Source organism: Salvelinus fontinalis, chromosome 2 (assembly GCF_029448725.1).
Source record: "Salvelinus fontinalis isolate EN_2023a chromosome 2, ASM2944872v1, whole genome shotgun sequence".
Taxonomy (NCBI): Eukaryota; Metazoa; Chordata; class Actinopteri; order Salmoniformes; family Salmonidae; genus Salvelinus; species Salvelinus fontinalis.
Window position 1 is genome coordinate 50,813,026 of NC_074666.1, and position 12,621 is coordinate 50,825,646.

Sequence of the window (12,621 nt, forward strand, 5' to 3'; positions counted from 1 at the left end):
GTGTTTATACTTGCGCACTATTGTTTGTACAGATGAACTTGGAACCTTCAGGCGTATGAAAATTGCTCCCAAGGATAAACCAAACAATTTTTTTCTGAGGTCTTGGCTGATTTCTTATGATTCTCCCATGATGTCAAGCAAAGAGGCACTGAGTTTAAAAGTAGGCCTTGAAATACATCCACAGGTACACCTCCAATTGACTCAAATGATGTAAATTAGCCTATCAGAAGCTTCTAAAGCCATGACATAATTTTCTGGAATTTTTCAAGCTGTTTAAAGGCACAGTCAATTTAGTGTCTGTAAACTTCTGAGCCACTGGAATTGTGATACTGTGAATTATAAGTGAAATAATCTGTCTGTAAACAATTGTTGGAAAAATGACTTGTGTCATGCAGGAAGTAGGTGTCCTAAACGACTTGCCAAAACTATAGTTTGTTGACAAGAAATCTGTGGAGCGGTTGAAAAACGAGTTTTAATGACTTCAACCTAAGTCTATGTAAACTTCCGACTTCAACTGTAGACATGGAATCACTGTTCACTTTAAATGGAACACCAGTCACTTGAATAATGTTTACATACTGTTTTCTTCATTTCGTATGAATATACTGTACTCTGTTTTTTTTGTCAATGCCACTCAGACATTGCTTCTACTAATATTTATATATTTCTTAATTGCATTCTTTTACTTTTAGATGTATGTGTATTGTTGTGAATTGTTAGATACTACTGCACTGTTGGAGCTAGGAACACAGGCATTTCACTACACCCTCAATAACATCTGCTAAATATGTGTATATGACCAATAACATTTGATAGGCTTCCGTGTCTATTTCACTTCGTCAAAATCCCCAGAATGTATCTAAGATAACTGTAATAAATGTTAACATTTTTGTGTAAATTTAAATCTAACTAAGGTGCTAGGTGCAGTATTTCTCAAGTTAAAAAAATTGCAACGTGTTGTCTTATGTAAACAGTCGGAGCTGCTGGGCAGGTCTATCTCACTGTCCATGCTATTGGATAAAGAGCAATCACCGCAGCTGTTCACACCGTGTTAGTGGGCAAATAGACATTGTCAAATCAAAACCCAACCGTAATTTACACGGTGTGACGCACGGATATTCCAAACTCTATTTTAGACAAGACTGACTTTATGGCCAAAATTATCCTATTAACACTTTGTAGTCATTTTTGACACTAGAATAACTGTTTTTGACGCATATTGATGCCACATAGGCCGTTTTTCAAAGGGATCTGTTGCTTTCTAGAGCCAGTCACTATCTTTAAAAATCCAGTGTGCTTTTTTATCTCAAACCATCTATTACATGCTCAACGGTATGTAACTTTAAACTAGAACCCTACTTTATAATGACAGGATCAGACTGCATTAAAAAAAAAGTGTTCTGCATTTTTTTTTCATACAAAAATGTGAAGATTAAAAGATAGATTTAAATTATTTGGCACTCTAGTACTGATCTATTATGCATTCTGTTTCAGTTACGGAACACATCAAGACAAATTCGATTGATGTTGGCGGATACATTTTAATAAAGTGGCTTGCAGTTGGTCTTAGTTTCTCCTGTAGTGATGACTTTCTTGTCTTGGAAAGCTGATTACAGGTTTGAAACATCTTTTCTCCATATGGTCTGCCAAGTCATTTCTTGTTGCTCTGAATTTGCCGGGGCATTGAGCCAATCAACTCGCAGCCTGTGTAGGACATTGCTTAGAGTAACACGTCTGCCCTGTGTCAGAGTAAATGCAAATTCACTATATCAAACACTCTACTTCTCTCCTTTAGTAGAAACTTTATTGGGAACTCCATCACCCACCCCCCCCACCCCATGTCGTAACAGCACTTGTCCTTCAACTCGAGGAGTTATAGAATATAGACAAGTGGTTCAGTGCTACGACAGACTCCTCTTGAAGGGAGGCTCCTTCCTTTGGAAAGGGAGCGCCAGTTTAATGTAGATGTTGAGTGAGTGAGTGAGTGTGAGTGTGTGGGTGAGTGACTGAGATTTTCAGGTTAAGCACCCACTCAGAAAAATCAACTGCCTTGCAGAAAACATCTCACTGAAAAAAACCAAGTGAAAACCATCTGCAACCACTACTGATGTAATACCACCGAAGGGATAGACCAACTTCCAAAATTAAAATAACGAGATCAAAGAATAAACCATTCTGTGAAACCCTGAAATAGCTAGTTTGTTGTCTTAAGCTGAATTGATTGTTCCGAGCCGCGATAGTCTGGTCCATTATTACATACATATAAGATTAAAGGAGCAAGCGGAAAAAACTATAAAGGTCGTAAAGGTACAAAACCTGACCATGCCACCCTTTAGTATATCTTCACATGTATCTCAAATTTACCGCCAGATCAAAACTAGTGCTACAACACAACACAGTTGAAAGAATGGACTTGAGTTGAGGTGAGCATTGGACCAAAACAGCTGGGTCAAAGGAATTAGGAAGGGAGGTGCGGGGGGGAGGGGGGCTTGGAATCCCCAAAGCAATCAATTCCATCAACTTGTAACGTCGTCTAGAAATGCTTTTGAGTTTCCATACAAAACGGGGTGAGGTGGATTGAAGTGACGAGACTCTACTTGTAATACTACTGGCGTCGAGTAGGAAGGGATGTAATTACCGTAAGAAGGAAAAACCATCCAACCTGTTTATGTCCTCTTCCCCGAGTAGCTGGTTTGGGAGGGGGGAGTATCTTCCGGGGGAGATGGGCATGGGGGGAAGACTGCACTTGTATTCCAGAGTGCCGTTGTTTCCCACGGAAGAGATATGATTTTCCATTGCTGGAGAGAACGCTTGAAAGAAACAACAAAGGTGTACACAGCTCTTCAGACTTCAGCTTTCTGACATTACTAACCTATCAATCAATACAATCATTTCGTTTGGAGGCCCACACACTAATGTTTTGGAATTTAAGTTCACATTTCAAGGGAGAAAGGTTAAATAAATACTACGTAGCAAACACAATGCGCTCTAAAACAATCCCAACTCACATAACATTCTTGTAAAGACTTTATCTAAACTCAGGGAAAATGCTCAAGAGATGAACAAGCATACCGCATCAGTGTGAAACTAAACACATTCATTTGCGAAGTGAAAGAAGACTGTCCTGGTCTACAACAGCAGAGGTTGCTTGCGTCATTTGTAACTCAAATGCTGCCCTCTTGTTCACAACTCAGACGGCAAACTAAAGTTACGTCTCTGTAAGGCGGTTTCACAGACACAGACTAAGCCTAGTGCCGGACTAAGAACTTTTATTGAAGAACCTCCATTGAGCATGCGTTTTAGTCCAGGTCTAAACGTCATCTGTGTCTGGGGAACTGGCCAAACGGGTGGGTAGAGGGGTGAAAAAGAGGTGACAAACTCACAGTGCGTGATATCAGGTGGCCCATAGGGATCTGATAAGTAAACACTGGTGGGCTTGCCCACCTTCAGGTAGACAACGTCAGACGTGTTCTTCAGTATGGCTACTGCCTCCTCGTGGGAGACCTCTTCCAGAGTGTAGTTGTTCACCTGTGTGCATGGAGGAAAAACTCAGGCATAACGTAAGAAAGTTAAAGGGTGACTGCACTTCCTGATTTGGCCTCGTTTTAAGATTTGGTTCATTAAATCATCCACTTAAAAAGCCCCAAATACATTAAATACCCTATCCATAACAGATTTAAATAGAACTTGAATCAAACAAATGAACACAATATTATCCAATCCAACAGGGTGCTATTTTTATTGGACCAATATTAGTCCTGGCAGCTACTGTTTATTGGATCTGTACTGTGTTTTGAGAGAGATTTCGGCCATGACTGAATTCAAACGTGAGTTGGTTTCGGGGTGTGGTTTGATGTGGGAGTCCCTTGTGTCTGTTCGCAGGTGGGAAGATTTACCTAAATTATTTTGCCAAATAGCTTCATCCGGCTGGTGTGCAACCCTGGCAAAGTTGTATACACTTTGGATAGCCAATCTCAGGGAATAGTTAGGCCTCACAGGGTGGCGGCCTCCCGGGTGGCGCAGTGGTCTAGGGCACTGCATCGCAGTGCTAGCTGCGCCACCAGAGTCTCTGGGTTCACGCCCAGGCTCTGTCGCAGCCGGCCGCAACCGGGAGGTCCGTGGGGCGACGCACAATTGGCATAGCGTCGTCCGGGTTAGGGAGGGTTTGGCCGGTAGGGATATCCTTGTCTCAGTATGTAAAATGTAATAAAATGTATGCACTCTACTGTAAGTCGCTCTGGATAAGAGCGTCTGCTAAATGACTAAAAAATGTTTAAAAAAATGTAAATGTAAAATGTTAGGGACTGTCAATAAATTGCACAGTGTAAATGGGACAATATTTAAATGTTGCACATCTTTTAGTTATCTCATTAAAGGCTTTCAATATTTGTAAATTAATATCTACAATTTATAGTTGGTTTGAGGTTAAGTCATTGAAATGTGGAGCTATTGACCTTTTAAAATATTGTCCTATGTACATTATAGTCAATCTATGTACCGGTAGTCAATTATTTTTGTGGCTCACAGCGATGCCACATAAGCCATTCTCAATGTGAGAAGTTGCTTTTTAGGGGCAGTCGCTCTTTAAACCTTACGTTCCACTCCTTTAATGCCAGACTGACATGGTGCTGCCAAATGCAGATTATGATAGCCCGGGATCCTCCAGAGCTGGAGGCAGCAGGAAGGTAGCTAGTTGAATTTAACTGCGGTTAAGCAACTCACTCTTCTGAAATAGGCTGTGTTGCTACAACACTATAACAGATTTCTGCAGTTGTGATGAAGTTGGCCGTTACCTCGTACACATCAAAAAGGGTTCATGAAGACAGGAACAATTTTACAAAAATGTTGAATTTGAATAAATAGATAGATACAACAACAGGTTAAAATCAGGCTAAGAGCTAACAGGCTAAAACTAGGATTAAAAGATAAAAATGGTAAGAGCATAAAATCTAGCAAACATGCTCTCCTCTATCCTTGCTTCCAACTAAAAGGTCATTTATGCTTGATCCGTAAATAAGGTCCAAAAGCTCCGTACGGAGGGTGTGATCCAATTGCGGAGGCCAAATCAAGCTTCGTACTGCATCGCTGTGCGCTTCCCAAATTGTGTAACATTGCAGAGTGCTCCGTATAGCTACGCATATCTCCGCATTGACGTGATTGTTTGACGGTAGGTGGGGGCGGTACGTCCTCTATAAACATAAACTCACTTCCTTGACAACAGCTCTGCCAAGCGCTAGATGTAAGAATGCCCTGACTTAGGCAGACGCCGCATCGCAGTAAATGCTGTACGGCGAATGCAGACGCCGGGATGAGCATAAATCGTCTTTAACACTGCCATTCTCCTATTCACCTTAGTACACCTGAATGTAATCAACTCAAATTGGTGAGAGGGGCCTACAATTAATCTATCAGCCAGTCCTGAATTAACACACATATTCTTCACACATTCAATTGGCACACTTAACTATGGCAGGATATGATATTACTGAAAACAGGGCCCTTTAACAAATAAACATGTACACATTCATACACACAATGGGGAATATGGGTCTCTGTTTATACAGTAAATTAGTGTGTTACTGTAAAATAATTATACCGCATAACCTTCAAAACACATGTATTTAACATCCTTCATAAGGAGTTTTCAAAATAAAAGTCCCATTAAATAGATCTTAATTTATCCATTATAAAACATAAATGTATATTTTACTGCCACAGTACCCAACCTTCCTACACACTATTCATTATTTTGTGGCACAATGGATAAATAAAGCTACATTTTATTTTCAAAACTCCTTATGAACGATGTTTAATAAATATGTTATGAAGGTTGTTACGCAGTATAACGCTTTGACAGTACAGTATGGTCCACCTATGGGGGATGAGGACAGGGCAGGGTAGGGGTAGTGAAGCTGCAGTAACTTACCATAAGCAGCCTGTCTCCAACCTGCAAGCGCTGGTCCTTCTGTGCTGCACCGCCATCTATGATCTTAGTTACATAGATGCTGTTGTCCCCCGGGATGTGCTGGTTGCCCACCCCTCCTGCGATGCTAAAGCCCAGCCCTGAGGAGAAATAGACGTGGGGTGGAGGTTAAAAAAAAGTATTGTGGCCTAGGGTGGTCTAGCGGTCTAGGCTGCTGCCTCTGGATCACAAGCACAAGCCACTTACACTCAGTAATAATAATCACCCCATTCACAAAAATGGATTGCTCCTACAGACAGTGAGTCACATGGCCGTGGCTTGTTATATAAAGCAGGCAGACAGGCATCAAGGCATTCAGTTACTGTTCGACTGAACGTTGGAATGGGCAACACGAAGGACCTAAGCAACTTCGAATGGCGTATGATCGTCGGTACCAGGCGCGACAGATCCCTCCTGGGCTTTTCACGATGACAGTGTCTAGGGTTTACCGAGAATGGTGCGGCAATCATCGTTGATGAGGTCGAAGGAGAGTGGCAAGAATCGTGCAAGCTATCAGGCGGACCACAAATGGCATCTCAGAACGGCATCTCGGAACACACAACTAGTCGATCCTTGTCACAGAAGGGTAATTGCAGCAGATGAATACACCAGGTTCCACTCTCATCAGCTAAAAGCAAGAAGTGGCTCCAGTGGGTACGCGATCACCAACACTGGACAATTGAGGAGTGGAAAAACATTGCCTGGAACATGACAGCGGGTTCAGTTTACTTGAGTGGCCAGCGCAGTCCCCAGACCTCAACCCAATAGAGCATCTTTGAGATGAGATGGAACGGGCTGTTCACAGCATGAATGTATTGCCGTCCAATCTGCAGCAACTGCGTGATGCCATCGCATCAGCATGGACCAACATCCATGTGGAATGTATCCGATACAGATTTCAGACTGTTCTGGAGGCAAAGGGGGGTTCGAGCCGGTACTAGATGGGTATACCTAATAAACTGTCCAGTGAGTGTATATTAGTACATTTCACAGACACCTGAAGCACTGGAAAATAGACTTGAAGGGTAGAAAGATGATTCAGCAAAGAGAGCCTTGTGTTTTTGCTGCTTCACGGATATGCTGCTTCTGCGGCAAGTATAGCGTGTTTCATTGATTACAGTGGGTTTGTTTCAACTCCGGCCAATTGACGTGTGAAAAACACATGGGACGCTTATAGTCGGGGTAAGAAAATAGCACCATCAATTATAGACCACACAATGTCGCTTTCCAAATCTCCTCTCCTCCCTCATCCATCTCCCAATCTGGGGTATTCATTAGGAGCCAAAAGTAACCAAAATGGGGAGGGACTAACCTGAACTTAAGATTCCACATTTTTAGTTGGAAAAGGTTTTCATTTGCAAAACGTTTTGCCACAGTGTGCCCTAATGAATACACCCATTGTCACGCCCTGACCTTAGAGAGCCTTTCTATTTCTCTATTTGGTTAGGTCAGGGTGTGATTTGGGTGGGCAATCTAGTTTTCCTATTTCTTTGTTTGGCCTGGTATGGTTTCCAATCAGAGGCAGCTGTCTATCGTTGTCTCTGATTGGGGGTCATACTTAGGCAGCCTTTTCCCCACCTTAGGTTGTGGGATCTTGATTTTGTTAGTTGCTGTATAGCCTGCAGACTTTACGTTCGTTTGTTTTTTGTCGGGTTCTGGTGTTCATTTTAAATAAAAGTAAGATGTTCGCCTACCACGCTGCACCTTGGTCTCATTCCAACAACGGACGTAACACCCATGAATTCATTGCAGCTTTTCCCCAGTGATGACTCATCTCTTTGATATCAATAATGCATCAAAGTTATTTCTTTGTGTGGGGGGTGGTACAAACCCCCACTGATAATATACTAAATAAAACAAAGGATACTGGATATGCATGGTTATCCGGTTTACCCTTACTGAGCAAAATAAAATAAAAATAAGACTAGGAGAAAGGAAGTGAGTTGTAGATACAGACAGAGGGATATTTTGAGAAAGTAATGATGATGGGGGGGGATTAAGACATAGAGAGATGAAAATTGAGACAGAGAGATGAAAATTGAGACAGAGAGAGATGAAAATTGAAACAGAGAGAGATGAAAATTGAAACAGAGAGAGATGAAAATTGAGACAGAGAGATGAAAATTGTCCAATATGATGTAATGTAATAACCTTTCAAATTTTACCTGAGTTCAATCCCCAAAACATGAGATAGATAGAAAGATGAGAGGGAGTGTAACAACCTTTTGGTCCTTTGATGAGTTTGATCTCAATGACAGTTTCCAGCATGGGTCTCCTCCGGCGAACGTAGAGCCTGACGATGGAGCCGGCCACCTTTAGCGCCTCCACAGCCTTACTGTGGGACACCTCGGACACGTCGGCATCATTCACCCGCAGGATGCAGTCATTCACTCTGCAATGAAAAAAGAGGATGGGAACATGAGCCTTAACCTGGAAATGTTTTATTTGTGTGTGCGTGTGCGTGCATGTACGTGCGTGCGTGCGCGTGCATGTGGCAGGGGGAGGAGAAGGCCCCTGCTGCAGTGTGACCCTTTAACCCCTTCTGGAGAGGCCACAAACATCCATGCCCACACATTCAAGAACAGAACTCTCCTGAGGCGCATTGTAAGGGACCAGCTGGGACCCTATGCACACACACTCAAGCAGAGCGAGAGATTCTGCCTATTTACACATATAAAAGCTGTGTTTCTATGCTTGTCCTCAGCATGATGCCTTGGTCTGCAGTGAGTTCTGTTAATTTGGTATACACTATATACATTTACAGTACAATGTCCAAAGTTGAATGGACACTGCAAATTGACCAGTGTTGATTTATCAGAGTTATATTTCTAGTGTTGATTCAGGAGTTCAATTCACTCTGTATTAACACTCAGTGGTGTCAAATAACCCAAATTGTTGGTGTTAATAACCAGAGCTATTGTTTTACACTGTGGAGAGCCCATCATTAACATATTTTCCAGCATGCTCTACTGCAGGTAGCTTTTTAGGATTGTTTTTAATGTCTGGGTTTTTGCATGTTCATTGATTGTTGAGTGTGGATGCATATACACCAGATTATGTGAGTGGAGCTGAGCAGTTAGAAATCCCGCACAATGTCCTTTCCTACCACTCTGCTAAAAAACGTTCCACGCTCACAGAAAAAAAAAACTGCAGCTCCAAATTCGCTGTGTTCCAGTGGCATGTTGTGTTAGCTAATCCAAGTTTATCATTTTAAAAGGCTAATTGATAATTAGAAAACCCTTTTGCAGCAGCTGAAAACTGTTGTTCTGATTAAAGAAGCAATACAACTGGCCTTCTTTAGACTCGTTGAGTATCTGGAGCATCAGCATTTGTGGGTTTGATTACAGGCTAAAAATGGCCAGAAACAAATACATTTCTTCTGAAACTCGTCAGTCTATTCTTGTTCTGAGAAATTAAGGCTATTCCATGCGAGAAATTGCCAAGACACTGACGATCTCTCAATTAGCCTTTTAAAATGATAAACGTGGCATTGGAACACAGGAGTGATGGTTGCTGATAATGGGCCTCTGTACGCCTATGTAGATATTCCATTAAAATAAAATCAGCCGTTTCCAGCTACATTAGTCATTTACAACATTAACCATGTCTACACTGTATTTCGGATCAATTTGATCAATTTGAAAAATGTGCTTTTCTTTCAAAAACAAGGACATTTCTAAGTGACCCCAAACCTTTGAACGGTAGTATATATATATATATATATACATATACACTCCGCAAAAAAATACAGGGAACACTAAAATAACACATCCTAGATCTGAATGAATGAAATATTCATATTAAATACTTTTTTCTTTACATAGTTGAATGTGCTGACAACAAAATCACACAAAAATTATCAATGGAAATCAAATTTATCAACCCATGGAGGTTGATAAAAATTAAAGTGGAAAACCACACTACAGGCTGATCCAACTTTGATGTAATGTCCTTAAAACAAGTCAAAATGAGGCTCAGTAGTGTGTGTGGCCTCCACGTGCCTGTATGACCTCCCTACAACGCCTGGGCATGCTCCTGATGAGGTGTCGGATGGTCTCCTGAGGGATCTCCTCCCAGACCTGGACTAAAGCATCCGCCAACTCCTGGACAGTCTGTGGTGCAACGTGGCGTTGGTGGATGGAGCGAGACATGACGTCCCAGATGTGCTCAATTGGATTCAGGTCTGGGGAACGGGCGGGCCAGTCCATAGCATCAACGCCTTCTTCTTGCAGGAACTGCTGACACACTCCAGCCACATGAGGTCTAGCATTGTCTTGCTAGACCTCATGTGGAGGAACACAGGACCAACCGCACCAGCATATGGTCTCACAAGGGGTCTGAGGATCTCATCTCGGTACCTAATGGCAGTCAGGCTACCTCTGGCGAGCACATGGAGGGCTGTGCGGCCCCCCAAAGAAATGCCACCCCACACCATGACTGACCCACCGCCAAACCGGTCATGCTGGAGGATGTTGCAGGCAGCAGAACGTTCTCCACGGCGTCTCCAGACTCTGTCACGTCTGTCACATGTGCTCAGTGTGAACCTGCTTTCATCTGTGAAGAGCACAGGGCGCCAGTGGCGAATTTGCCAATCTTGGTGTTCTCTGGCAAATGCCAAACGTCCTGCACGGTGTTGGGCTGTAAGTACAACCCCCACCTGTGGACGTCGGGCCCTCATACCACCCTCATAGAGTCTGTTTCTGACCGTTTGAGCAGACACATGCACATTTGTGGCCTGCTGGAGGTCATTTTGCAGGGCTCTGGCAGTGCTCCTCCTTGCACAAAGGCAGAGGTAGCGGTCCTGCTGCTGGGTTGTTGCCCTCCTACGGCCTCCTCCACGTCTCCTGATGTACTGGCCTGTCTCCTGGTAGCGCCTCCATGCTCTGGACACTACGCTGACAGACACAGCAAACCTTCTTGCCACAGCTCGCATTGATGTGCCATCCTGGATGAGCTGCACTACCTGAACCACTTGTGTGGGTTGTAGACTCCGTCTCATGCTACCACTAGAGTGAAAGCACCGCCAGCATTCAAAAGTGACCAAAACATCAGCCAGGAAGCATAGGAACTGAGAAGTGGTCTGTGGTCACCACCTGCAGAACCATTGCTTTATTGGGGGTGTCTTGCTAATTGCCTATAATTTCCACCTGTTGTCTATTCCATTTGCACAACAGCATGTGAAATTTATTGTCAATCAGTGTTGCTTCCTAAGTAGACAGTTTGATTTCACAGAAGTGTGATTGACTTGGAGTTACATTGTGTTGTTTAAGTGTTCCCTTTATTTTTTTGAGCAGTGTATATATAGGACAAAACACACATCACGACAAGAGAGACGACACTACATAAAGAGAGACCTAAGACAACAACATAGCAAGGCAGCAAATTGGGCATGCTCCGCTCCGATACTCTGATTTACACACCGCAAAAGTGTTAAAATGAACACTACAATGAGTTAGTTTAACACTTCTGATTTTGCTGTGTTGGTCTGATTTATTATACAGCTGGGTTGTATTCATTAGCGCACACCATAGCAAAAAGTTTACATCATAAAAAGGGATTTTATGCCGAACTTAAAATATCATTGTCACTTTCATCGCCAAATCAACTGAAATCAACTCCATATGTGTTTTGATGATACTTCAAGGTGATTTGCCCATTAAAAAAGAGAGTGATTGCATCTACCACTTCCATTGGTTGTTAGCTAAATGTGGCTAGTCACTCAATCAATCTTGTTTATTTTAAAAGCCCTTTTTACATCAGCAGTTGTCACAAAGTGCTTTACAGATACCCAGCCTAAACCCCCGAAGAGAAAGCAATGCAGATGCAGAAGCTAGCTGAAAAGTGTCTGTTTAAAGAAAACCAAACCCACTTTCAAGATGAGGAATCATCTAACATCAAGTTGTAAAATCCTGAACTTCCCCTTTAATTTACCCTGTCATCTTACTAACTATGTGGTACTCTAAGCATCCCAAAAGTCTTATTTTATGTAGAGTGCTCCCAGAGCAAAGCCTTTGAGTATTTCCTATTTACATTCAGCTAAAACGTAAGAGCAAGAATGTGCTTAGAATAAGTCATGTCAAGCTACAATCCCCCAGACGGTGAAGTGAATAAGTAACCACAAGAGGAGTGTGCCTAACTATAATACTTAAACGATGTCAAAACCCATCATGTCTTCTAGAGTAGGCCTTTTCCACTAATCTCTGTGCACATCTTAAAAACATAATAATAAATTGTATTATGCAAATGAGAAAGTATGTGGAATTCTGGGAAAATATGCCCCTGCAAGATAATCTCTAAATTGATTTTAAACGTAGAGTCAGTGGTGGACTTAACATCTAAGTGTGTGAAGCTAAACAGAAATTGTATATTTATGTTGGATGTAATTTAGGCTATATTGCTTAATTAAGTCAGGAACTACACATGTGGAAGGAAGCACCTGCTTTCAATATACTTTGTATCCCTCATTTACTGACTTTATTTTGGCAGTTACCTGTAGTCTGCTGTATGTAGTACCACATGTGTGATTTATATAGAGGTGTTTAGGGATAGTTTCTGGAATGAATGCAATCCCATGGAGAGTTAACGTTAGCCCAAAATAGTAACATGATGAACAAAGACAAAGCGAACAGAGATCTCTTAAACAAATTGTCAAAGAACAG

At 42.2% G+C, this 12,621-nt stretch overlaps 1 protein-coding gene across 34 annotated transcripts in view; it reads right to left on the reverse strand.

Annotated features, from left to right (window-relative positions):
• Window positions 1–12,621, reverse strand: part of dlg2 (discs, large homolog 2 (Drosophila)) — a 358,090-nt gene that overhangs the window by 61,340 nt on the left and 284,129 nt on the right. For 25 of the 34 annotated variants that reach the window (XR_008754221.1, XM_055877409.1, XM_055877462.1 and 22 more), the window contains 4 exons: window positions 8,185–8,354; window positions 5,927–6,063; window positions 3,384–3,528; window positions 2,639–2,810 (listed from right to left, as the gene is read on the reverse strand). Coding sequence is in view for 33 of the 34 variants with exons in the window: in XM_055877409.1 (XP_055733384.1) it covers window positions 2,639–2,810; window positions 3,384–3,528; window positions 5,927–6,063; window positions 8,185–8,354 (624 nt within the window). In the remaining variant the exon portion in view is untranslated. The remainder of the gene's footprint in view (window positions 1–2,638; window positions 2,811–3,383; window positions 3,529–5,926; window positions 6,064–8,184; window positions 8,355–12,621) is intronic. The other 9 variants (XM_055877498.1, XM_055877496.1, XM_055877484.1 and 6 more) reach the window with 1 other exon arrangement.